At 48.1% G+C, this 27764-nt stretch overlaps 1 protein-coding gene across 2 annotated transcripts in view; it reads right to left on the reverse strand.

Moving 5' to 3' along the window:
• Nucleotides 1-27764, reverse strand: part of LOC143808886 (uncharacterized) — a 266593-nt gene that overhangs the window by 19451 nt on the left and 219378 nt on the right. For both annotated transcript variants that reach the window (XM_077292056.1, XM_077292057.1), the window contains exon 4: nucleotides 21821-21997. In XM_077292056.1, coding sequence (XP_077148171.1) covers nucleotides 21821-21997 — 177 coding nt within the window. The remainder of the gene's footprint in view (nucleotides 1-21820; nucleotides 21998-27764) is intronic.

Consider the following 27764-nt stretch of genomic DNA (forward strand, 5'->3'; position numbering starts at 1 on the left):
GCATCTAGGGATAAAATAACGTAGGCATGCTACCCGGCCACTTCTAGTTGTGCGGCAGGTTTAGTTCATGGTCAGTATAGTTTCCATCTTCCAAGAGCTAGTTCTCATATATGCTGGGCTATGTTCTCTCGCCATTGAGAATCATGACAGTTTGACCGGCCCAAAAAGGGTTAAATTACTGCTGAGAAAGGAGAGAAAAAAGAAGTCTGCTACAATTTTTTTTTTTTTTTTCCCTCTAGTTCTGAGTGTGCTCTTAATTGAATCACTTGCTAGTCTGCCTATACTGCAGCCTTCCTCTCTTTCTCTCCTTCTAATCCTTGAATGGCTCTGTGTTCACCTGTTTGAAATGGATCTTCAGAGTGTGGCTGCAGGTTTGAATAATCTCGCCACAAAGGTACAAAATTTGCAAGATTTTGTTGTTCATGCACCTATGTCTGAGCCTAGAATTCCTTTGCCTGAATTCTTCTCGGGGAATAGATCTCACTTTCAAAATTTTAAAAATAATTGCAAATTGTTTTTGTCCCTGAAGTCTCGCTCTGCCGGAGACCCTGCACAGCAGGTCAGGATTGTAATTTCCTTGCTCCGGGGCGACCCTCAAGACTGGGCTTTTGCATTGGCACCAGGGGATCCTGCGTTGCTCAATGTGGATGCGTTTTTTCTGGCCTTGGGGTTGCTTTATGAGGAACCTCATTTAGAGCTTCAGGCGGAAAAGGCCTTGATGTCCTTGTCTCAGGGGCAAGATGAAGCTGAAATATACTGCCAAAAATTCCGCAAATGGTCTGTGCTTACTCAGTGGAATGAGTGCGCCCTGGCGGCGATTTTCAGAGAAGGTCTCTCTGATGCCATTAAGGATGTTATGGTGGGGTTCCCTGTGCCTGCGAGTCTGAATGAGTCCATGACGATGGCTATTCAGATCGATAGGCGTCTGCGGGAGCGCAAACCTGTGCACCATTTGGCGGTGTCTACTGAGAAAACGCCAGAAAATATGCAATGTGATAGAATTCTGTCCAGAAGCGAGCGGCAGAATTTTAGACGAAAAAATGGGTTGTGCTTCTATTGTGGTGATTCAACTCATGTTATATCAGCATGCTTTAAGCGTACTAAGAAGCCTGACAAGTCTGTTTCAATTAGCACTTTACAGTCTAAGTTTATTCTATCTGTGACCCTGATTTGTTCTTTGTCATCTATTACCGCGGACGCCTATGTCGACTCTGGCGCTGCTTTGAGTCTTATGGATTGGTCCTTTGCCAAACGCTGTGGGTATGATTTGGAGCCATTGGAGGCTCCGATACCTCTGAAAGGGATTGACTCCACCCCATTGGCTAGTAATAAACCACAATACTGGACACAAGTGACTATGCATGTTAATCCGGATCACCAGGAGGTTATTCGCTTTCTGGTGCTGTATAATCTACATGATGTTTTGGTGCTGGGATTGCCATGGCTGCAATCTCATAACCCAGTCCTCGACTGGAGAGCTATGTCTGTGTTAAGCTGGGGATGTAAAGGAACTCATGGGGACGTACCTTTGGTTTCCATTTCATCATCTATTCCCTCTGAGATTCCTGAATTCTTGTCCGACTTTCGTGATGTTTTTGAAGAACCCAAGGTTGGTTCACTACCTCCGCACCGGGAGTGCGATTGTGCCATAGACTTGATCCCGGGTAGTAAATACCCTAAGGGTCGTTTATTTAATCTGTCTGTGCCTGAACACGCTGCTATGCGAGAATATATAAAGGAGTCCTTGGAAAAGGGACATATTCGTCCTTCGTCATCTCCCTTAGGAGCCGGTTTTTTCTTTGTGTCTAAGAAAGACGGCTCTTTGAGGCCGTGTATTGATTATCGACTTTTGAATAAAATCACGGTTAAATATCAATATCCGTTACCACTGCTTACTGATTTGTTTGCTCGTATAAAGGGGGCCAAGTGGTTCTCTAAGATTGATCTCCGTGGGGCGTATAATTTGGTGCGAATCAAGCAGGGGGATGAGTGGAAAACCGCATTTAATACGCCCGAGGGCCATTTTGAGTATTTGGTGATGCCTTTTGGTCTTTCAAATGCCCCTTCAGTCTTCCAGTCCTTTATGCATGACATTTTCCGCGATTATTTGGATAAATTTATGATTGTGTATCTGGATGATATTCTGATTTTTTCGGATGACTGGGACTCTCATGTCCAGCAGGTCAGGAGGGTTTTTCAGGTTTTGCGGTCTAATTCCTTGTGTGTGAAGGGTTCTAAGTGTGTTTTTGGGGTTCAAAAGATTTCCTTCTTGGGATACATTTTTTCCCCCTCTTCCATCGAGATGGATCCTGTCAAGGTTCAGGCTATTGGTGATTGGACGCAACCCTCTTCTCTTAAGAGTCTTCAGAAATTTTTGGGCTTTGCTAACTTTTATCGTCGATTTATTGCTGGTTTTTCTGATGTTGTGAAACCATTGACTGATTTGACTAAGAAGGGTGCTGATGTTGCTGATTGGTCCCCTGATGCTGTGGAGGCCTTTCGGGAGCTCAAGCGCCGCTTTTCTTCCGCCCCAGTGTTGCGTCAGCCTGATGTTGCTCTTCCTTTTCAGGTTGAGGTCGACGCTTCTGAAATCGGAGCTGGGGCGGTGTTGTCGCAGAGAAGTTCCGACTGCTCCGTGATGAGACCTTGTGCTTTTTTTTCCCGTAAATTTTCGCCCGCCGAGCGGAATTATGATATTGGGAATCGGGAGCTTTTGGCCATGAAGTGGGCTTTTGAGGAGTGGCGTCACTGGCTTGAGGGGGCCAGACATCAGGTGGTGGTATTGACTGACCACAAAAATTTAATTTACCTTGAGTCTGCCAGGCGCCTGAATCCTAGACAGGCGCGCTGGTCGTTGTTTTTCTCTCGGTTTAATTTTGTGGTGTCGTACCTACCGGGTTCTAAGAATGTTAAGGCGGATGCCCTTTCTAGGAGTTTTGAGCCTGACTCCCCTGGTAATTCTGAGCCCACAGGTATCCTTAAAGATGGAGTGATATTGTCTGCCGTTTCTCCAGACCTGCGGCGGGCCTTGCAGGAGTTTCAGGCGGATAGACCTGATCGTTGCCCACCTGGTAGACTGTTTGTTCCTGATGATTGGACCAGTAGAGTCATCTCTGAGGTTCATTCTTCTGCGTTGGCAGGTCATCCTGGAATCTTTGGTACCAGGGATTTGGTGGCAAGGTCCTTCTGGTGGCCTTCCCTGTCACGAGATGTGCGAGGCTTTGTGCAGTCTTGTGACGTTTGTGCTCGGGCCAAGCCTTGTTGTTCTCGGGCTAGTGGATTGTTGTTACCCTTGCCTATCCCGAAGAGGCCTTGGACGCACATCTCGATGGATTTTATTTCGGATCTGCCTGTTTCTCAGAAGATGTCTGTCATCTGGGTGGTGTGTGACCGTTTCTCTAAGATGGTCCATCTGGTTCCCTTGCCTAAGTTGCCTTCTTCTTCCGAGTTGGTTCCTCTGTTTTTTCAAAATGTTGTTCGTTTGCATGGTATTCCTGAGAATATCGTTTCTGACAGAGGGACCCAATTCGTGTCTAGATTTTGGCGGGCATTCTGTGCTAGGATGGGCATAGATTTGTCTTTTTCGTCTGCTTTCCATCCTCAGACTAATGGCCAGACCGAGCGGACTAATCAGACCTTGGAGACATATTTGAGGTGTTTTGTGTCTGCGGATCAGGATGATTGGGTTGCTTTTTTGCCTTTGGCGGAGTTCGCCCTCAATAATCGGGCCAGCTCTGCCACCTTGGTGTCCCCGTTTTTCTGTAATTCGGGGTTTCATCCTCGATTTTCCTCCGGTCAAGTGGAATCTTCGGATTGTCCTGGAGTGGATGCTGTGGTGGAGAGGTTGCATCAGATTTGGGGGCAGGTGGTGGACAATTTGAAGTTGTCCCAGGAGAAGACTCAGCTTTTTGCCAACCGCCGTCGTCGTGTTGGTCCTCGGCTTTGTGTTGGGGACTTGGTGTGGTTGTCTTCTCGTTTTGTCCCTATGAGGGTTTCTTCTCCTAAGTTTAAGCCTCGGTTCATCGGCCCGTACAAGATATTGGAGATTCTTAACCCTGTGTCCTTCCGTTTGGACCTCCCTGCATCCTTTTCGATTCATAATGTTTTTCATCGGTCATTGTTGCGCAGGTATGAGGTACCGGTTGTGCCTTCCGTTGAGCCTCCTGCTCCGGTGTTGGTTGAGGGTGAGTTGGAGTACGTTGTGGAAAAGATCTTAGACTCTCGTGTTTCCAGACGGAAACTCCAGTATCTGGTCAAATGGAAGGGATACGGTCAGGAGGATAATTCTTGGGTCACTGCCTCTGATGTTCATGCCTCCGATCTTGTCCGTGCCTTTCATAGGGCTCATCCTGATCGCCCTGGTGGTTCTGGTGAGGGTTCGGTGCCCCCTCCTTGAGGGGGGGGTACTGTTGTGAAATTGGATTCTGGGCTCCCCCGGTGGCCACTTGTGGAATTGAACTTGTGTTCATCATCCCCTCTGTTCACCTGCTCCTATCAGGATGTGGGAGTCGCTATATAACCTTGCTCCTCTGTCAGTTTCTTGCCGGTCAACAATGTAATCAGAAGCCTCTGTGCATGTTCCTGCTACTAGACAACTCCCAGCTAAGTTGGACTTTTGTCCTTGTGTGTTTTTGCATTTTGTTCCTGTTCACAGCTGCTGTTTCGTTACTGTGTCGGGAAAGCTCTAGTGATCGGAAATTGCCACTCTGGTGTTATGAGTTAATGCTAGAGTCTTAAAGTAATTTCTGGATGGTGTTTTGATAGGGTTTTCTGCTGACCATGAAAGTGCCCTTTCTGTCTTCCTGCTATCTAGTAAGCGGACCTCGATTTTGCTAAACCTATTTTCATACTACGTTTGTCATTTCATCTAAAATCACCGCCAATATATGTGGGGGCCTCTGTCTGCCTTTTGGGAAAATTTCTCTAGAGGTGAGCCAGGACTGTCTTTTCCTCTGCTAGGATTAGGTAGTTCTCCGGCTGGCGCTGGGCATCTAGGGATAAAATAACGTAGGCATGCTACCCGGCCACTTCTAGTTGTGCGGCAGGTTTAGTTCATGGTCAGTATAGTTTCCATCTTCCAAGAGCTAGTTCTCATATATGCTGGGCTATGTTCTCTCGCCATTGAGAATCATGACACTCTATCCTGTGTAATATAGGAGAGGCCTCCATCCCGTGTAATATAGGAGAGGCCTCCATCCCGTGTAATATAGGAGAGGCTTCCATCTCTTGTAAAATAGAAAAGGCCTCCTGTTGTGAATTCTGCTCTTGGGTTCCCTCCGGTGGTTGTTGGTGGTAATGCAGTTGTCTCTGGGTTGCAATCCTGGGCAGGTGTTTCTGCTGATTGCAGCTCTGTCTGGGCTATTTAGGTGTGCAGGATTCATTAGTCATTGCCAGTTGTCCATTGTTTTTGGAGGGTTTGCATCTCTGTCTGGTTCCTCCTGCCCTCCTGCCAAAATCAGCAAAGATAAGTGTCTGGTTTTGTTTCTGCAGCACACATGCCGTGTGCTTTACAATTCAGTACTATTCATTGTTTTTCTTAGTCCAGCTTTGACTGTGTTTGGATTTATTCAGTCAAGTTGGATTCTTTGGAGATGCAGATATACATTCCATGTCTTTAGTTAGATGGTGGAATTTTGTATTATCTGCTGTGGATATTTTTAGGGTTTTAATACTGACCGCTTAGTATTCTGTCCTATCCTTTTCTATTTAGCTAGAGTGGCCTCTTTTGCGAAATCCTGTTTTCCGCCTGTGTGTGTCTTTCCTCTTATACTCACAGTCAATATTTGTGGGGGGCTGCCTATCCTTTGGGGGTCTGCTCTGAGGCAAGATAGAATTCCCATTTCCATCTATAGGGTATTTAGTCCTCCGGCTGTGTCGAGGTGTCTAGGATGTGTTAGGTACACCCCACGGCTACTTCTAGTTGCGGTGTCAGTTTAGGGATTGCGGTCAGTATAGGTTCCACCTACTCCAGAGAAAGTCCATGCGGCTCCAAGGTCACCAGATCATAACAGCCTCCGTCCTGTGTAATATAGGAGAGGCCTCCATCCCGTGTAATATAGGAGAGGCCTCGGTCCCGTGTAATATAGGAGAGGCCTCCATCCTGTATAATATAGGAGAGGCCTCCATCCTGTGTAATATAGGAGAGGCCTCCATCCCGTGTAATATAGGAGAGGCCTCCATTCCGTGTAATATAGGAGAGGCCTCCATCCCGTGTAATAATCTAGTTGACACCTTTAAACTAACTAACTTTTGAATATCCTTATTTAAAATGAGGATCCAAAAACTGGATCCCATAATCTAGATGTGGCCTCACCAGTGATATATAAAGAGGTAACAATGCGTTGGTATTGCCGGACTGTATTGCTCTCTTTGCAAATAGAACAGACAATAGGTGGAAATGATAAGCATTTAGCAAAACAACCCCTATAAAGGAGTTCTGCAGGGAGTGACCACAGACCATTTCTCTGTTCTCATCGTTTTTAGCTGTTTCGGTTTCTTTTGATTTCTACAACCCACAGAAGCTGCCAGGTAGTGCAGCTAATCGAGGAAGGCCCATCAATGCGAGCTGTGGCAAGACGTGTTGCTGTGTCTGGCAGCACAGTGTCCAGAACAAGGAGCAGATACTAGGAGACAGGGCAGTACACCAGGAGACGTGGAGGAGTCCGTAGGAGGGCAACAACCCAGCAGCAGGACCACTCACCTCCTCCTTAGTGCAAGGAGGAACACGAGTAGTGAAAGAGCCCTGCAAAATCACCTCCAGCAGGCTGCTAACATCATGCGTCTGCTCAAACTCTCAGAAACCGACTCCATGAGGGTGGTATGAGGGCTTGACGTCCAGAAGTGGGTGTTGTGCTTACAGTATTCAAGAAAAAAAACCAAAAACAGGCAGAGAGGCTTACCTGTCTAAATGGGCCTCAATATAATTGCACTACCAGGGTGCAGTGGACCCAAGTAAAATGGCAACTGCTCGGGTGCAATACCAAATGAAACAGCCAGCCTTCAATCAGGGATTGGCCGTGTGGTACACCAATGCACTAAAATATATACTCTGTATGTGGCAATGTTCACACAAGAAATGCAGAGCATCTGGTTCTCAGCCTATTAATGACGCGCTATGGCGGGCTGCCCAGTGCTAACTATGATGCATCCTGTGTGAACAGAGGCCACAGTTTACAGAACCATTTGGGCCCAACTGCACCCTGAAAAAAATATAACGTGCAAAAAAAAATATCAATATCCGTAAGGTATTGGTTGATATTCTGGCCATAATATGTAAGCTGGCAACCCGTGTCAAGGGTCCTTACGTTTGCCAGTCCTACTCTAACATGAAAACCACAAAAAGAGGAAAAAATCCTCCAATATTCAAGAAAAAAAACAAAAACAGGCAGAGATGCTTACCTGTCTAAATGGGTCTCAATACAATTGCACTACCACTAGGCTGAGAACCAGATGCTCTGCATTCCTTGTGTGAATATTGCCACATACAGAGTATATATTTTAGTGCATTGGTGTACCACACGGCCAATCCCTGATTGAAGGCTGGCTGTTTCATTTGGTATTGCACCCGAGCAGTTGCCATTTTACTTGGGTCCGCTGCACCCTGGTAGTGCAATTATATTGAGGCCCATTTAGACAGGTAAGCATCTCTGCCTGTTTTTGTTGTGTTCACAGCCCAACACTGTTCAGGGCGATTGGCATTTTCCAGAGAACACTAAAATTGGCAGATTTGACATTGGCACCCTGTGCTCTTCACGGAGAAGAGCAGGTTCACACTGAGCACATGTGACAGACGTGACAGAGTCTGGAGACGCCATGGAGAATGTTGTGCTACCTGCAACATCCTCCAGCATAGCCGGTTTGGCAGTGGGTCAGTAATGGTGTGGGGTGGCATTTCTTTGGAGGGCCGCACAGCCCCCAATGTGCTGGCCACAGGTACCCTGACTGCGATTAGCACCAGGATGAGATCTTCAGACCCATTGTGAGACCATATGCTGGTGCTGTCGGCCCTGGGTTCCTTCTGATGCAGGACAATGCCAGACCTCATGTGGCTGCAGTGTGTCAGCAGTTCCTGCATGATGAAGGCATTGATGCTATGGACTAGCCTGCCCGTTACGGATACCTGAATCCAAATTAAGCACATCTGGGATATCATGTCTTGTTCCATCCACCAACGCCACGGCAACATTGCGCCACAGACTGTCCAAGAGTTGACTGAAGCTTTAATCCAGGTCTGGGAAGAGATGCCTTAGGAGAACATCTGCTGCTTCATCAGGAGCATGCCCAGGCATTGTAGTGAAGTCATACAGGCACATGGAGGCCACACACACTACTGAGCGTCATTTCCTTGTTTTAAGGTATTTCCACTGAAGTTGGATGAGCCAGTAATTTTATTTTCACTTTGATTTTGAGTATCATTTTAAATCCAGACCTCCATGGTGTTGGGGGTCGAGTTCCCGCCTCTGCACAGGGGGAATCTCGGGCCATCTCCGCTGCGGTCCCCCATTCTTCTCCTGCCGCAGTGGAGCCTGCTCAGCGGAGACGTCGGTCCCAGCATCTCGCTCAGTCTGACTCTGTACAAAGAGTTACTGCTGCCTTTCCTGCTTCTGCCATTGAAGTCAGTGCTGGGCAGCAGCGAGCAGACGCTTCTGGGACTAGGTCCTGCTTTTCTCGTTCTGAGCATGCCCTAAGTAGGATCTCTCAGTGGAGATCGAGGGTCACATGATCAGATAATGCAGCTAAGGCCATTGATCCTTCAGGAAGGTCCTGTAGGTGCTCACGCTCTGTGGCAGTCTCTCATTGGTCCTTCTAGGAAGGTTCTGTACGTGCTGCAACTATTTAAGGCTAGCATGGCCACACGACCATGCGCTAGTATTGTTCTTTGTTATGCGCCAGTGTTGTCACGTGAGAGTGTGTTCAGGGACTCGGCTGAAATAAGCCCCTAGAATGCTGGCACCTCCGGCGAGGAGTTTGTGTTTGTATGTATTCAGGGACCTGGCTGAAATAAGCCCCTAGAATGCTGGCACCTCCGGCGAAGAGTTTGTGTTTGTATGTATTCAGGGACCCGGCTGAAATAAGCCCCTAGAATGCTGGCACCTCCGGCGAGGAGTTTTGTGTGCACGCGTGACCACTGACTGCTCTCTGTTTGGGCAGTTAGCCTGTGCCTCTGTGAAGTCTAACAGGGCACAGTGCTTTGCTTTCACGGCTACTCGGTGAATTAACTGAGTTAGTCCATACCGCCATATAGTGCCGCCGTTTGCTAGCAGCAGGTACTCCTGCACGGTGGACCCCGGGCTGCGAACGCACCAATATCAATAAAAACATCTCTATTTACTCGGTGCGTTCCGCTAGCCTTAACACATGGGATATCAATATTGACTTACATTGATTATTTTGATGTCTTATTGTTCTCAGCGCATTCCACTATGTAATGAAGAAAGATTTACAGCTGAAATATTTCATTAAGGGATATCTAGGATGTGGTATTTTAGTGTACCCTTAACTTTTTGTGAGCAGTGTATATATCTCATGGGACACTTCCCTTTACACTGATACAGCACCTTAGACTCTGGACTTAGTGTTGCTTCGATTGAACATTATTCTATATCTACCTTCACTTCCTGAGCAACTTGGGATGTAGACACCACCTCATGTTACTGTACAGTATCTCTAGGGGCGAGAGCAATTACAAAATGTAAAACTGACCAATACAACGGAAAATAGGATGAGAACAGAAAAATGGTCTGTGGTCACCCCCTGCTGATCCACTCCATTGTAGGGAATGTCTTTCTAATTGCTGATCATTTCTACCTGTTGTCTGCTCTGTGACAGCAGGATTTACACTTACCAATCCTGACTCTATTGTGGATATTCTACATATATTCTCTTCTCCTTTCCAATATGGAGTTTGAGCCAGTGTGCATGTGTTTTGTGTGACGGGGGCCTTCAGGAATGCCTTTGTGTAATGGACTTAGAGAAAACATAAGACAGTTGGATATATGAAAGATAAGGGGAGGAAACACAGTTGGGTGTAGACAGAATCACCTTTAGCCAATGAGATGAATGTCTGCTAATGCCAGCACATCATTAGAGATAAGCTTAGACAATTAGATCGTTACAATGCATGAATACTAATAACCTATAAAACCCTGACCAATGTATGTCATAAAGAGAGATCTGCTTTGATTCTTAATGTATCAGGACGGCTCTTCCGTGCACATATATGAATTTCACAACCTTTGGAACAGGCACAACGATTCAGAACTTCCCACGTTACGCGGAGACGACAGCAGCACAACAGCAGGAGAAAGGGATTCACAATCAGGGTGGCTTCAGAACTGGACAGGTTGATTTCACTGGAGTGTGATTGACTTGGAGTCACATTGCGTAAAGTGGTCACTTTCTTTATTTTGAGCTATATACTGTATATATATATCTATATCTCTCAAGAACAGTCGGGGCGTATCAAAAGAATTAGGACAGATGTCCATCTGTTGTCTGTGGCCTCTTGCCGACATGGTTAATTACCATGGTAGTATATAGCCGCAGACTGCTAGGATCAGAGAGATCCTGTATCCTGGTGTCGGCGGCTGCTGTCTGCAGTGAACTGGGCTCCGATACCGATATAATCAGATCAGTGCAGGCGCCAGGCACTTCAAAGCGTCCTGCTGCCAAGAGATGCCAGTGCCCGGCAGCAGTAATGTCATTTTGCCACGTCAGCACTCGTGTCCTGCATGCACACATGTAAAAAGCGTGGCCAAATGCGAGCATGCCCCGCCGAATTTAAATATCCAGCGACAGCACTCGCAGAGTCTCTTTCTGTTCTGCTTGCCCCTGCCTGACTTGCCGCTGTTCCCCCCTCTCCAGCCACAAGTGTCTTCTCCCCCTGCCTCACTCGCCTCTGTGTCCCTCTGCTGCACACGCCCACGTCCTCAGCCCTCTGTGTCTCCAGCTCTCTCCCTGGTCTCCATGTCCTCAGCCCTCTGTGTCTCCAGCTCTCTCCCTGGTCCCTCTGCTGCTACCCTCCATGTCCTCAGCCTTCTGTGTCTCCAGCTCTCTCCCTGGTCCCTCTGCTGCTACTTCCCTCCAAGTCCTCAGCCCTCTGTGTCTCCAGCTCTCTCCCTGGTCCCTCTGCTGCTACTTCCCTCCAAGTCCTCAGCCCTCTGTGCCTCCAGCTCTCTCCCTGGTCCCTCTGCTGCTTCCCTCCAAGTCCTCAGCCCTCCGTGTCTCCAGCTCTCTCCCTGGTCCCTCTGCTGCTACCCTCCACGTCCTCAGCCCTCTGTGTCTCCAGCTCTCTCCCTGGTCCCTCTGCTGCTTCCCTCCAAGTCCTCAGCCCCCTGTGTCTCCAGCTCTCTCCCTGGTCCCTCTGCTGCTACCCTCCACGTCCTCAGCCCTCTGTGTCTCCAGCTCTCTCCCTGGTCCCTCTGCTGCTGCCCTCCACGTCCTCAGCCCTGTGTCTCCAGCTCTCTCCCTGGTCCCTCTGCTGCTGCCCTCCATGTCCTCAGCCCTCTGTGTCTCCAGCTCTCTCCCTGGTCCCTCTGCTGCTGCCCTCCACGTCCTCAGCCCTCTGTGTCTCCAGCTCGCTCCCTGGTCCCTCTGCTGCTGCCCTCCATGTCCTCAGCCCTTTGTGTCTCCAGCTCTCTCCCTGGTCCCTCTGCTGCTGCCCTCCACGTCCTCAGCCCTCTGTGTCTCCAGCTCTTTCCCTGGTCCCTCTGCTGCTGCCCTCCACGTCCTCAGCCCTCTGTGTCTCCAGCTATCTCCCTGGTCCCTCTGCTGCTTCCCTCCATGTCCTCAGCCCTCTGTCTCCAGCTCTCTCCCTGGTCCCTCTGCTGCTTCCCTCCAAGTCCTCAGCCCTCTGTGTCTCCAGCTCTCTCCCTGGTCCCTCTGCTGCTGCTACCCTCCACGTCCTCAGCCCTCTGTCTCCAGCTCTTTCCCTGCTCCCTCTGCTGCTACCCTCCATGTCCTCAGCCCTCTGTCTCCAGCTCTCTCCCTGGTCCCTCTGCTGCTGCCCTCCATGTCCTCAGCCCTCTGTGGCTCCAGCTCTCTCCCTGGTCCCTCTGCTGCTATCCTCCACGTCCTCAGCCCTCTGTCTCCAGCTCTCTCCCTGGTCCCTCTGCTGCTTCCCTCCATGTCCTCAGCCCTCTGTCTCCAGCTCTCTCCCTGGTCCCTCTGCTGCTTCCCTCCATGTCCTCAGCCCTCTGTCTCCAGCTCTCTCCCTGGTCCCTCTGCTGCTGACCTCCACGTCCTCAGCCCTCTGTCTCCAGCTCTCTCCCTGGTCCCTCTGCTGCTTCCCTCCATGTCCTCAGCCCTCTGTGTCTCCAGCTCTCTCCCTGGTCCCTCTGCTGCTGCCCTCCACGTCCTCAGCCCTCTGTGTCTCCAGCTCTCTCCCTGGTCCCTCTGCTGCTGCCCTCCACGTCCTCAACCCTCTGTGTCTCCAGCTCTCTCCCTGGTCCCTCTGCTGCTACCCTCCATGTCCTCAGCCTTCTGTGTCTCCAGCTCTCTCCCTGGTCCCTCTGCTGCTGCTGCCCTCCAAGTCCTCAGCCCCCTGTGTCTCCAGCTCTCTCCCTGGTCCCTCTGCTGCTTCCCTCCAAGTCCTCAGCCCCCTGTGTCTCCAGCTCTCTCCCTGGTCCCTCTGCTGCTACCCTCCACGTCCTCAGCCCTCTGTGTCTCCAGCTCTCTCCCTGGTCCCTCTGCTGCTGCCCTCCATGTCCTCAGCCCTCTGTGTCTCCAGCTCTCTCCCTGGTCCCTCTGCTGCTGCCCTCCACGTCCTCAGCCCTCTGTGTCTCCAGCTCGCTCCCTGGTCCCTCTGCTGCTTCCCTCCACGTCCTCAGCCCTCTGTGTCTCCAGCTCTCTCCCTGGTCCCTCTGCTGCTGCCCTCCACGTCCTCAGCCCTCTGTGTCTCCAGCTCTCTCCCTGGTCCCTCTGCTGCTGCCCTCCATGTCCTCAGCTCTCTGTGTCTCCAGCTCTCTCCGTGGTCCCTGTGCTGCTACCCTCCACGTCCTCAGCCCTCTGTGCCTCCAGCTATCTCCCTGGTCCCTCTGCTGCTTCCCTCCATGTCCTCAGCCCTCTGTCTCCAGCTCTCTCCCTGGTCCCTCTGCTGCTTCCCTCCAAGTCCTCAGCCCTCTGTGTCTCCAGCTCTCTCCCTGGTCCCTCTGCTGCTGCTACCCTCCACGTCCTCAGCCCTCTGTCTCCAGCTCTTTCCCTGGTCCCTCTGCTGCTACCCTCCATGTCCTCAGCCCTCTGTCTCCAGCTCTCTCCCTGGTCCCTCTGCTGCTTCCCTCCACGTCCTCAGCCCTCTGTGTCTCCAGCTCTCTCCCTGGTCCCTCTGCTGCTGCCCTCCACGTCCTCAGCCCTCTGTGTCTCCAGCTCTCTCCCTGGTCCCTCTGCTGCTGCCCTCCATGTCCTCAGCTCTCTGTGTCTCCAGCTCTCTCCGTGGTCCCTCTGCTGCTGCCCTCCACGTCCTCAGCCCTCTGTGCCTCCAGCTATCTCCCTGGTCCCTCTGCTGCTGCCCTCCACGTCCTCAGCCCTCTGTGTCTCCAGCTATCTCCCTGGTCCCTCTGCTGCTTCCCTCCATGTCCTCAGCCCTCTGTGTCTCCAGCTCTCTCCCTGGTCCCTCTGCTGCTGCTACCCTCCACGTCCTCAGCCCTCTGTCTCCAGCTCTTTCCCTGGTCCCTCTGCTGCTACCCTCCATGTCCTCAGCCCTCTGTCTCCAGCTCTCTCCCTGGTCCCTCTGCTGCTGCCCTCCATGTCCTCAGCCCTCTGTGTCTCCAGCTCTCTCCCTGGTCCCTCTGCTGCTACCCTCCACGTCCTCAGCCCTCTGTCTCCAGCTCTCTCCCTGGTCCCTCTGCTGCTTCCCTCCATGTCCGCAGCCCTCTGTCTCCAGCTCTCTCCCTGGTCCCTCTGCTGCTTCCCTCCATGTCCTCAGCCCTCTGTCTCCAGCTCTCTCCCTGGTCCCTCTGCTGCTGCCCTCCACGTCCTCAGCCCTCTGTCTCCAGCTCTCTCCCTGGTCCCTCTGCTGCTTCCCTCAATGTCCTCAGCCCTCTGTCTCCAGCTCTCTCCCTGGTCCCTCTGGTGCTACCCTCCACGTCCTCAGCCCTCTGTGTCTCCAGCTCTCTCCCTGGTCCCTCTGCTGCTTCCCTCCACGTCCTCAGCCCTCTGTCTCCAGCTCTCTCCCTGGTCCCTCTGCTGCTTCCCTCCATGTCCTCAGCCCTCTGTCTCCAGCTCTCTCCCTGGTCCCTCTGCTGCTGCCCTCCACGTCCTCAGCCTTCTGTGTCTCCAGCTCTCTCCCTGGTCCCTCTGCTGCTGCCCTCCATGTCCTCAGCCCTCTGTCTCCAGCTCTCTCCCTGGTCCCTCTGCTGCTTCCCTCCATGTCCTCAGCCCTCTGTGTCTCCAGCTCCCTCCCTGGTCCCTCTGCTGCTGCCCTCCATGTCCTCAGCCCTCTGTCTCCAGCTCTCTCCCTGGTCCCTCTGCTGCTGCCCTCGACGTCTTCAGCCTTCTGTGTCTCCAGCTCTCTCCCTGGTCCCTCTGCTGCTGCCCTCCATGTCCTCAGCCCTCTGTCTCCAGCTCTCTCCCTGGTCCCTCTGCTGGTGCTTCTCTCCACGTCCTCATCCCTCTGTCTCCAGCTTTCTCCCTGGTCCCTCTGCTGGTGCCCTCCACGTCCTCAGCCTTCTGTGTCTCCAGCTCTCTCCCTGGTCCCTCTGCTGCTGCTTCCCTCCATGTCCTCAGCCCTCTGTGTCTCCAGCTCTCTCCCTGGTCCCTCTGCTGCTGCCCTCCACGTCCTCAGCCCTCTGTGTCTCCAGCTCTCTCCCTGGTCCCTCTGCTGCTGCCCTCCACGTCCTCAGCCCTCTGTGTCTCCAGCTCTCTCCCTGGTCTCTCTGCTGCTTCCCTCCACGTCCTCAGCCTTCTGTGTCTCCAGCTCTCTCCCTGGTCCCTCTGCTGCTTCCCTCCAAGTCCTCAGCCCCCTGTGTCTCCAGCTCTCTCCCTGGTCCCTCTGCTGCTACCCTCCACGTCCTCAGCCCTCTGTGTCTCCAGCTCTCTCCCTGGTCCCTCTGCTGCTACCCTCCATGTCCTCAGCTTTCTGTGTCTCCAGCTCTCTCCCTGGTCCCTCTGCTGCTACCCTCCATGTCCTCAGCTTTCTGTGTCTCCAGCTCTCTCCCTGGTCCCTCTGCTGGTGCCCTCTACGTCCTCAGCCCTCTGTCTCCAGCTCTCTCCCTGGTCCCTCTGCTGCTGCCCTCCATGTCCTCAGCCCTCTGTCTCCAGCTCTCTCCCTGGTCCCTCTGCTGGTGCCCTCTACGTCCTCAGCCCTCTGTCTCCAGCTCTCTCCCTGGTCCCTCTGCTACTTCCCTCCACGTCCTCAGCCCTCTGTCTCCAGCTCTCTCCCTGGTCCCTCTGCTGCTGCCCTCCATGTCCTCAGCCTTCTGTGTCTCCAGCTCTCTCCATGGTCCCTCTGCTGCTTCCCTCCACGTCCTCAGCCCTCTGTGTCTCCAGCTCTCTCCCTGGTCCCTCTGCTGGTGCCCTCTACGTCCTCAGCCCTCTGTCTCCAGCTCTCTCCCTGGTCCCTCTGCTGCTACTTCCCTCCACGTCCTCAGCCCTCTGTGTCTCCAGCTCTCTCCCTGGTCCCTCTGCTGCTGCTGCCCTCCACGTCCTCAGCCCTCTCCAGGTCTCACACCCTCCTGATGAAGCGGCTATGGAGCAGTGAAACGCGTGAGCCCCATCCTAATCGCATATTGCTTGGCATGATGGATCCCACACTTGTAGGTCTGCTATGTACCCTCCTTGTTTTCCCATCTGCTGGGTGCGAGTACTACTCATGATTATAAGGATGTGTTACATGTTGGAGTATCTGATACAGAACCCTACACTACAGACTTAGGGCTGCTTTTATTGATTACTTCATATCTACTTTAATCAGGTTACATGGTATGTGGTTATCAATTAGTGGCCCTTATTGTTATTGTTTAGGAGTTACCCAGTATGGGATAGGCAGCTATTACCCTGTTCTGTTATATCCTTGTGCTACTGCTACATTATTCAATACAATTTGGGGGAAATCTGCTTTGTAATTGTTTTTATTGTACATGGTTGGTTTGTCTTCAATAAAAGCATATACTTTATACTACAGGTGTGCTTAGCACTAGGTAATGTCTTTGTAGTTGTTAAACATGAGAAATGCGGCTCGATGGGCTGAGATCTGGTGATGACTCGGCCATTGCAGAATGCTCCACTTCTTTTTCACAGAACGTTTGGGTCACTGTTCATCTGTCCTGTGAAGCGCCGTCCAATCAACCTTTGGTTAGATCTGAGCAGAATGTATCTCCCTGTACACACAGGAATAATACGGCGGCTTCTGTCTTCAGTCACATCATCAATCACCACTAGTGACCCGGTGCCATTAGAAGCCATGCATGCCCTCGCCACCACACTGCTCCACCATGTGTTTGAGGATGTGCCGAGGATCTGGAGCCGCTCCAAGCCTTCTCCATACTTTCTTATTCCCAGCACTCTGGGACTTGTTGATCTTTGTATTGCTTTTCCCGACCTGGGCGACTTCTTTAGACTTTGTAAAAGAAAAAAAACAACAATCCAGCCTTCCTATATTTAAGGCTGATTAATGGTTGGCATCTTGTGGTGAACCCTCTGTATTTACTCTCCTGAAGTCTTCTCTTTATGGTAGACTTAGATACGGAGACACCGACTTCCCGGAGAGTGATCTTCACTTGGGTGGGGGTTCAGAAGAGGCTTTCTTCACCGAGGGAAGTTATTCTGTGAACATCCACCACTGTTGTCTTCCATGAGTAACCAGCCCTTTTTGACTTCCCAAACTCATCAGTGCTCCCTTTTTATTTTGCAGAATATACCAAACTGTTGATTTGGCAGCTCCTAACATTTCTGCTCTCTCTTTCGCTTTGGATTTCTTCTTTTTTTTCAGCCTAATGATAGTCTGTTTCTCTCCCATTGAGAGCTACTTTGACCGCATGTAGTGGGTTCACAGCAACAACTTCCAAATGCAAACACCACACCTGGAATCAGCTCCTATTTACCTGATTAATTGATGATGGACTAACAAGGGAAAAGCCTATGCGGCCCATTAAAAAGATTTTGAGATTACTGTCCAATTACTTTTGGTCCCTTGAAAAAGAGAGAACTACATAGTAAAGAGGTATAATACCTAAACCCTTCCTGCAATTAGCATGTGAAGCCCTTCAAGTTAAAGCGGAGAATCTTGGTTATGTTTTGGTAAACACCTAAAATGCCAAAACTTGTGTAACTGTCCAAATAATTCTGTACCTAACTGTATACCAATATCACCCAGAATCCTCCAGTGTATACTGTATAATCTCCCAGCAGTCTCCTCTCATCACCCAGAATCCTCCAGTGTATACTGTATAATCTCCCAGCAGTCACCTCTCATCACCCAGAATCCTCCAGTGTATACTGTATAATCTCCCAGCAGTCTCCTCTCATCACCCAGAATCCTCCAGTGTATACTGTATAATCTCCCAGCAGTCTCCTCTCATCACCCAGAATCCCCCAGTGTATACTGTATAATCTCCCAGCAGTCTCCTCTCATCACCCAGAATCCTCCAGTGTATACTGTATAATCTCCCAGCAGTCTCCTCTCATCACCCAGAATCCCCCAGTGTATACTGTATAATCTCCCAGCAGTCTCCTCTCATCACCCAGAATCCTCCAGTGTATACTGTATAATCTCCCAGCAGTCTCCTCTCATCTCATCACCCAGAATCCTCCAGTGTATACTGTATAATCTCCCAGCAGTCTCCTCTCATCACCCAGAATCCCCCAGTGTATACTGTATAATCTCCCAGCAGTCTCCTCTCATCACCCAGAATCCCCCAGTATATACTGTATAATCTCCCAGCAGTCTCCTCTCATCTCATCACCCAGAATCCTCCAGTGTACACTGTATAATCTCCCAGCAGTCTCCTCTCATCACCCAGAATCCTCCAGTGTACACTGTATAATCTCCCAGCAGTCTCCTCTCCACTTATCATCCAGAATCCTCCAGTGTATACTGTATAATCTCCCAGCAGTCTCCTCTCATCACCCAGAATCCTCCAGTGTATACTGCATAATCTCCCAGCAGTCTCCTCCCATCACCCAGAATCCTCCAGTGTATACTGTATAATCTCCCAGCAGTCCCCTCTCATCACCCAGAATCCTCCAGTGTATACTGTATAATCTCCCAGCAGTCTCCTCCCATCACCCAGAATCCTCCAGTGTATACTGTATAATCTCCCAGCAGTCTCCTCCCATCACCCAGAATCCTCCAGTGTATACTGTATAATCTCCCAGCAGTCTCCTCTCATCACCCAGAATCCTCCAGTGTACACTGTATAATCTCCCAGCAGTCTCCTCTCATCACCCAGAATCCCCCAGTATATACTGTATAATCTCCCAGTAGTCTCCTCTCATCACCCAGAATCCTCCAGTGTATACTGTATAATCTCCCAGCAGTCCCCTCTCATCACCCAGAATCCTCCAGTGTATACTGTATAATCTCCCAGCAGTCTCCTCTCATCACCCAGAATCCTCCAGTGTATACTGTATAATCTCCCAGCAGTCCCCTCTCATCACCCAGAATCCTCCAGTGTATACTGTATAATCTCCCAGCAGTCTCCTCCCATCACCCAGAATCCTCCAGTGTATACTGTATAATCTCCCAGCAGTCTCCTCTCATCACCCAGAATCCCCCAGTATATACTGTATAATCTCCCAGTAGTCTCCTCTCATCACCCAGAATCCTCCAGTGTATACTGTATAATCTCCCAGCAGTCTCCTCTCATCACCCAGAATCCTCCAGTGTATACTATATAATCTCCCAGCAGTCTCCTCTCATCACCCAGAATCCTCCAGTGTACACTGTATAATCTCCCAGCAGTCTCCTCTCATCACCCAGAATCCTCTAGTGTATACTGTATAATCTCCCAGCAGTCTCCTCTCCGCTCATCACCCAGAATCCTCCAGTGTATACTGTATAATCTCCCAGCAGTCTCCTCTCATCACCCAGAATCCTCCAGTGTATACTGTATAATCTCCCAGCAGTCTCCTCTCATCACCCAGAATCCTCCAGTGTATACTGTATAATCTCCCAGCAGTCTCCTCTCATCACCCAGAATCCTCTAGTGTATACTGTATAATCTCCCAGCAGTCTCCTCCCATCTCCCAGAATCCTCCAGTGTATACTGTATAATCTCCCAGCAGTCTCCTCTCATCACCCAGAATCCTCCAGTGTATACTGTATAATCTCCCAGCAGTCTCCTATCACCCAGAATCCTCCAGTGTATACTGTATAATCTCCCAGCAGTCTCCTCTCATCACCCAGAATCCTCCAGTGTACACTGTATAATCTCCCAGCAGTCTCCTCTCCTCACCCAGAATCCTCCAGTGTATACTGTATAATCTCCCAGCAGTCTCCTCTCATCACCCAGAATCCTCCAGTGTATACTGTATAATCTCCCAGCAGTCTCCTCTCATCACCCAGAATCCTCCAGTGTATACTGTATAATCTCCCAGCAGTCTCCTCTCATCACCCAGAATCCTCCAGTGTATACTGTATAATCTCCCAGCAGTCTCCTCTCATCACCCAGAATCCTCCAGTGTATACTGTATAATCTCCCAGCAGTCTCCTCTCATCACCCAGAATCCTCCAGTGTACACTGTATAATCTCCCAGCAGTCTCCTCTCATCACCCAGAATCCTCTAGTGTATACTGTATAATCTCCCAGCAGTCTCCTCCCATCACCCAGAATCCTCCAGTGTATACTGTATAATCTCCCAGCAGCCTCCTCTCATCACCCAGAATCCTCCAGTGTATACTGTATAATCTCCCAGCAGTCTCCTCTCATCACCCAGAATCCTCCAGTGTATACTGTATAATCTCCCAGCAGCCTCCTCTCATCACCCAGAATCCTCCAGTGTATACTGTATAATCTCCCAGCAGTCTCCTCTCATCACCCAGAATCCTCCAGTGTACACTGTATAGTCTCCCAGCAGCCTCCTCTCATCACCCAGAATCCTCCAGTGTATACTGTATAATCTCCCAGCAGTCTCCTCTCATCACCCAGAATCCTCCAGTGTTTACTGTATAATCTCCCAGCGGTCTCCTCTCATCACCCAGAATCCTCCAGTGTATACTGTATTATCTCCCAGCAGTCTCCTCTCATCACCCAGAATCCTCCAGTGTATACTGTATTATCTCCCAGCAGTCTCCTCTCATCACCCAGAATCCCCCAGTGTACACGGTATAATCTCCCAGCAGTCTCCTCTCATCACCCAGAATCCCCCAGTGTACACGGTATAATCTCCCAGCAGTCTCCTCTCATCACCCACGATCCTCCAGTGTATACTGTATAATCTCCCAGCAGTCTCCTCTCATCACCCAGAATCCTCCAGTGTATACTGTATAATCTCCCAGCAGTCTCCTCTCATCACCCAGAATCCTCCAGTGTATACTGTATAATCTCCCAGCAGTCTCCTCTCATCACCCAGAATCCTCCAGTGTATACTGTATAATCTCCCAGCAGTCTCCTCTCATCACCCAGAATCCTCTAGTGTATACTGTATAATCTCCCAGCAGTCTCCTCCCATCTCCCAGAATCCTCCAGTGTATACTGTATAATCTCCCAGCAGTCTCCTCTCATCACCCAGAATCCTCCAGTGTATACTGTATAATCTCCCAGCAGTCTCCTATCACCCAGAATCCTCCAGTGTATACTGTATAATCTCCCAGCAGTCTCCTCTCATCACCCAGAATCCTCCAGTGTATACTGTATAATCCCCCAGCAGTCTCCTCTCATCGCCCAGAATCCTCCAGTGTATACTGTATAATCTCTCAGCAGTCTCCTCTCCTCACCCAGAATCCTCCAGTGTATACTGTATAATCTCCCAGCAGTCTCCTCTCATCTCCCAGAATCCTCCAGTGTATGCTGTATACTCTCCCAGCAGTCTCCTCTCATCTCCCAGAATCCTCCAGTGTATACTGTATAATCTCCCAGCAGTCTCCTCTCATCACCCAGAATCCTCCAGTGTATACTGTATAATCTCCCAGCAGTCTCCTCTCCTCACCCAGAATCCTCCAGTGTATACTGTATAATCTCCCAGCAGTCTCCTCTCATCACCCAGAATCCTCCAGTGTATACTGTATAATCTCCCAGCAGTCTCCTCTCCTCTCATCACCCAGAATCCTCCAGTGCATACTGTATAATCTCCCAGCAGTCTCCTCTCATCACCCAGAATCCTCCAGTGTACACTGTATAATCTCCCAGCAGTCTCCTCTCATCACCCAGAATCCCCCAGTGTATACTGTATAATCTCCCAGCAGTCTCCTCTCATCACCCAGAATCCCCCAGTATATACTGTATAATCTCCCAGTAGTCTCCTCTCATCACCCAGAATCCTCCAGTGTATACTGTATAATCTCCCAGCAGTCTCCTCTCATCACCCAGAATCCTCCAGTGTATACTGTATAATCTCCCAGCAGTCTCCTCCCATCACCCAGAATCCTCCAGTGTATACTGTATAATCTCCCAGCAGTCTCCTCTCATGACCCAGAATCCTCCAGTGTATACTGTATAATCTCCCAGCAGTCTCCTCTCATCACTCAGAATCCTCCAGTGTATACTGTATAATCTCCCAGCAGTCACCTCTCCTCTCCCAGAATCCTGCAGTGTATTACTGTATAATCTCCCAGCAGTCACCTCTCATCACCCAGAATCCTCCAGTGTATCCTGTATAATCTCCCAGCAGTCTCCTCTCATCACCCAGAATCCTCCAGTGTATTACTGTCGCATTTCCCAGCAGTCACCTCTCCAGTCAGCAGCTCTGTGATCTCGTTGGTGAGATCTAGGATCTTCTTCTCAGGCATCGGGGAGTGTGGGGCTTCTGTGATGGGGCTCTCACTCCTGCTCCCTCTTCCGGATACATGGAGATGGATGATGGGAGTCACACAGTCACCTGATGTCTTCTTCTCTATGGTGTAATCCTGTATAAGGAGAGATGTTGATGAATATTACACATAAGGAAACATAAGAACATGACATTTTATGTGTGGTCTCAGCAGCTGCCCATCCATCTCACCAGGAGAGCTCATGTGGCACTGACTACCTGGTTTACTCCCTGCTGTTTGGGAGGTCCGAGGACCCTGGTAGTTGGAGATCGAGAGTCAACACAAAGCTGCTGCCAGTGGTTTGGTGGTGGTGCTGTCTGGGCCGCTCTGTCAGCAGTGTGCTGGATACAGCCGTGAGGGGTGAAGATAGAAAGATACAGGCAGACAGTGATACAGGAGACTCTTCTATGGAATCCAACTTGGATATAGAAGCCGAGGTGGAACGGGAACAGAACCTGGTAACTTCTCAGAATAACGGGAAACCCGCTGAAAGGCATCCTGTTACCTATACTAATAATAGGTGTCGTTTGCCAAAACATCTTCTCCAGGTTCGTCTCGTCCGATTTGTAAGATCAATGTACACGGCTGAACATTAGATGTACAGATCTTCTTGAGGGCCCGGAAGGTCAGGACTATATGATACTTATATCAGGACTGTACGGGAGGAACACATTATCCTTGTCTGCATGAATTACATGAAGGAGTTAGGAGGAGACATTACTTTGTTACCGATGCTGGAGTTGGATTCTCCTGGTTGAGGACTCCGGATCCAGGAGAGGGATTGCTGGAGGGTTCTGTTCATTTTAGGCTGAATTTAGAGGCATGAAGCAGGTAGTTTTGGATATCAAAAGGCAGGACCGGCTCCGTGTTATCTTGGACCCCGGGCAAAAGAGTCTCAGTGGCCCCTTTAACACATACCATGATTCATGATGCACTACAAAGAAATACAGAGGACAATCTGTGGTGTACGCTCATTTAAAGATTTTTTTGTATTTTCATGAGTGTGCAAGAGTGTGAGAGTGTGCAAAGCAGTCATCAAAGCAAAAGGTGGCTACTGTGAAGAACCTAGAATATAAGACATCATTTCAGTTGTTTCACACTTTTTTGTTAAGTATATAATTCCACATGTGTTAATTCATAGTTTTGATGTCTTCAGTGTGAATGTACAATTTTCATAGTCATGAAAATACAGAAAAATCTTTAAATGAGAAGGTGTGTCCAAACTTTTGGTCTGTACTGTATGTGGGCAGTGAACTATGTATAGGTTTATTGTGTGACTAGTAATAATGTAACATCTGTCCTGAAGGCTGCAGGTCTCACCCAGGTGTTAATATGTATTTTCCTGAAGCAGCAGACTTCTGTCTCCAAATCTCTCCAGGGGGTCGTGCTGGAAACCAAAGAAAAAAAGGAGCATTTGACACCTCCTAGCTCTCTGGAAGAGAGATGTCACTTACAGTCTGACACTATATGTGGGAAGCTTTACAGGAAGAATCTCAGAGAAATAATATATTCATTGGGGGCACGGCCGTAGTCCAATCAAAAACAAGCAATTAGAATATCAACTTGAGGGGCTGGTCTAGAAATCTGACCTCCAGGTTGACTTTAAATTTGGCTTGTATATATTCAAAATTGTTCACATGTGAGGGGCAGCCGAAGCTGATGTGTTCCACCAACTCCATATTCACCCACCCTCAGGGAGCAGAAGCAGACTACAAGTTAGCTATTTCTGTAAGTTTTCTCCTGTTTATTTTGTACTGTTTTGCATAGCTGTATGTCTTTTTATTATCATATTTTAGACCTCATTCTTACTGTAACCACTGAACCTTTTTGTATTAAAGCATAACACTTTAACAAGTTGAACCTTGAATGTTCTAAAAGAATCCATAGCCTTAAACTGTATGATCCGTATGAGTGGTAGACAGTATTAGTAATTTCCGGGACTCATCGCCCGTGTATTCGGTGAGTGGTGGCAACGTGTATGAGCGGGTGTGTAGCCTGGGTCGGTGTGTGATTTATGCTCCCATGACAGCATAGGACAGAAGTTGAATGCTGGGCTGAGAGGGGAGATGGGGTTGTGCCTGCAAGGGTACACCTAAATCAAGTGCTTTATTCATTACCACAATGAATTTTAAACAAAACAATTCAGATGCAGTTGAAGTTCAGACTTTCAGCTTTCATTTGAGGGTATCCACATTAAAATTGGATGAAGGGTTTAGGAGTTTCAGCTCCTTAACCTGTGCCACCCTGTTTTTAAAGGGACCAAAAGTAATTGCACAATTGACTCCAAGGCTATTTCATGGACAGGTGTGGGCAATCCCTTCGTTATGTCATTCTCAATTAAGCAGATAAAGGGCCTGTAGTTGATTTGAGATGTGGTGCTTGCATTTGGAAGGTTTTGCTGTGAAGTAAACATGCGGTCTAAGGAGCTCTCTATGCAGGTGAAACAAGCCATCCTTATGCTGCGAAAACAGAAAAAAACCATCCGAGAAATTGCTACAATATTAGGAGTGGCAAAATCTACAGTTTGGTACATCCTGAGAAGGAAAGAAAGCACTGGTGAACTCATCAGTGCAAAAGACCTGGGCGCCCACGGAAGACAACAGTGGTGGATGATCGGAGAATAATCTCCATGGTGAAGAGAAACCCCTTCACAACAGCAACCAAGTGACCAACACTCTCCAGGAGGTCGGCGTATCAATATCCAAATCTACCATAAAGAGAAGACTGCATGAAAGTAACTACAGAGGGTTCACTGCACGGTGCAGCCACTCATAAGCATCAAGAAGAAAAAGGCTAAAAAACATCTAAAAAAGCCGGCACAGTTCTGGAAGAACATTCTGTGGACAGATGAAACCAAGATCAACCTCTACCAGAATGATGGAAAGAGAAAAGTATGGCGAAGGCGTGGTGCAGCTCATGATCCAAAGCATACCACATCATCTGTAAAACCCGGCGGAGGCAGTGTGATGGCTTGGGCATGCATGGCTGCCAGTGGCACTGGGTCACTAGTGTTTATTGATGATGTGACACAGGAACGAATTCTGAGGTCTTCAGAGCCGCCATACTGTGTGCTCAGATCCAGCCAAATGCAGCCAAACTGATTGGTCGTCGTTTCATCCTACAGATGGACAATGACCCAAAACATAAAGCCAAAGCAACCCAGGAGTTTATTAAAGCAAAGAAGTGGAAGATTCCTGAATGGCCAAGTCAGTCACCTGATCTCAACCAAATTGAGCAGCATTTCACTTGTTAAAGACTAAACTTCAGACAGAAAGGCCCATAAACAACCAGCAACTGAAAACCACCGCAGTGAAGGCCGAGCATCAAAAAGGAGGAAACACAGTGTCTGGTGATGTCCATGAGTTCAAGACTTCAGGCAGTCATTGCCAACAAAGGGTTTTCAACCAAGTACTAAAAATGAACATTTTATTTACCATTATTGAATCTGTCCAATTACTTTTGGTCCCTTTAAAAACAGGGTGGCACATGTTAAGGAGCTGAAACTCCTAAACCATTCATCCAATTTTAATGTGGATACCCTCAAATGAAAGCTGAAAGTCTGAACTTCAACTGCATCTGAATTGTTTTGTTTAAAATTCATTGTGGTAATGTCTGTAACCAAAATGAGAAAAATGTTCTCTGTCCAAATATATATGGACCTAAGTGTATGTACACATATATACACGTTTCACCACAACCTTTATAAATGCTTAGTAAGCCTTTACAGGTATTTTTTGTTAATTATACTAATTTACTGAGATAATGACTGTTGGGTTTTCATTGGCTGTAAGCCATAATCATCAACATTAACAGAAATAAACACGTGAAATAGATCAGTGTGTAATGACTATAGAATATAGGAGATTCACTTTTTGTATTGAAGAAATGAAATAGATTATCATCAAAAAGTAAATTTAATTTAGTGAGAAGCACTTGTAGAAGAGTTTACCTCTCCACTCAGCAGATAATAATAGAAATATAGAAGAGTTTACCTCTCCACTCAGCAGATAATGATAGAAATATAGAAGAGTTTACCTCTCCAGTCAGCGGATAATAATAGAAATATAGAAGAGTTTACCTCTCCACTCAGCGGATAATAATAGAAATATAGAAGAGTTTACCTCTCCACTCAGCAGATAATAATAGAAATATAGAAGAGTTTACCTCTCCACTCAGCAGATAATAGAAATATAGAAGAGTTTACCTCTCCACTCAGCAGGTAATAATAGAAATATAGAAGAGTTTACCTCTCCACTCAGCAGATAATAATAGAAATATAGAAAAGTTTACCTCTCCACTCAGCAGATAATAATAGAAATATAGAAGAGTTTACCTCTCCACTCAGCAGATAATAATAGAAATATAGAAGAGTTTACCTCTCCACTCAGCAGATAATAATAGAAATATAGAAAAGTTTACCTCTCCACTCAGCAGGTAATAATAGAAATATAGAAGAGTTTACCTCTCCACTCAGCAGATAATAATAGAAATATAGAAAAGTTTACCTCTCCACTCAGCAGATAATAATAGAAATATAGAAGAGTTTACCTCTCCACTCAGCAGATAATAGCAATATAGAAGAGTTTACCTCTCCACTCAGCAGATAATAATAGAAATATAGAAGAGTTTACCTCTCCAGTCAGCGGATAATAATAGAAATATAGAAGAGTTTACCTCTCCAGTCAGCGGATAATAATAGAAATATAGAAGAGTTTACCTCTCCACTCAGCAGATAATAATAGAAATATAGAAAAGTTTACCTCTCCACTCAGCAGGTAATAATAGAAATATAGAAGAGTTTACCTCTCCACTCAGCAGATAATGATAGAAATATAGAAGTTTACCTCTCCACTCAGCAGATAATAATAGAAATATAGAAGAGTTTACCTCTCCACTCAGCGGATAATAATAGAAATATAGAAGAGTTTACCTCTCCACTCAGCGGATAATAATAGAAATATAGAAGAGTTTACCTCTCCACTCAGCGGATAATAATAGAAATATAGAAGAGTTTACCTCTCCACTCAGCAGATAATAATAGAAAAATAGAAAAGTTTACCTCTCCACTCAGCAGATAATAATAGAAATATAGAAGAGTTTACCTCTCCACTCAGCAGATAATAGAAATATAGAAGAGTTTACCTCTCCGCTTAGCAGATAATAATAGAAATATAGAAGAGTTTACCTCTCCGCTCAGCAGATAATAATAGATATATAGAAGAGTTTACCTCTCCACTCAGCAGGTAATAATAGAAATATAGAAGAGTTTACCTCTCCACTCAGCAGATAATAATAGAAATATAGAAGAGTTTACCTCTCCACTCAGCAGATAATGATAGAAATATAGAAGAGTTTACCTCTCCTCTCAGCAGATAATAATAGAAATATAGAAGAGTTTACCTCTCCACTCAGCGGATAATAATAGAAATATAGAAGAGTTTACCTCTCCACTCAGCAGATAATAATAGAAAAATAGAAAAGTTTACCTCTCCACTCAGCAGATAATAATAGAAATATAGAAGAGTTTACCTCTCCACTCAGCAGATAATAGAAATATAGAAGAGTTTACCTCTCCGCTCAGCAGATAATAATAGAAATATAGAAGAGTTTACCTCTCCGCTCAGCAGATAATAATAGATATATAGAAGAGTTTACCTCTCCACTCAGCAGGTAATAATAGAAATATAGAAGAGTTTACCTCTCCACTCAGCAGATAATGATAGAAATATAGAAGAGTTTACCTCTCCACTGAGCAGATAATAATAGAAATATAGAAGAGTTTACCTCTCCACTCAGCAGATAATAATAGAAATATAGAAGAGTTTACCTCTCCGCTCAGCAGATAATAATAGAAATATAGAAG

The sequence above is a fragment of the Ranitomeya variabilis genome, chromosome 2 (assembly GCF_051348905.1).
Source record: "Ranitomeya variabilis isolate aRanVar5 chromosome 2, aRanVar5.hap1, whole genome shotgun sequence".
In the NCBI taxonomy this organism is placed as follows: domain Eukaryota; kingdom Metazoa; phylum Chordata; class Amphibia; order Anura; family Dendrobatidae; genus Ranitomeya; species Ranitomeya variabilis.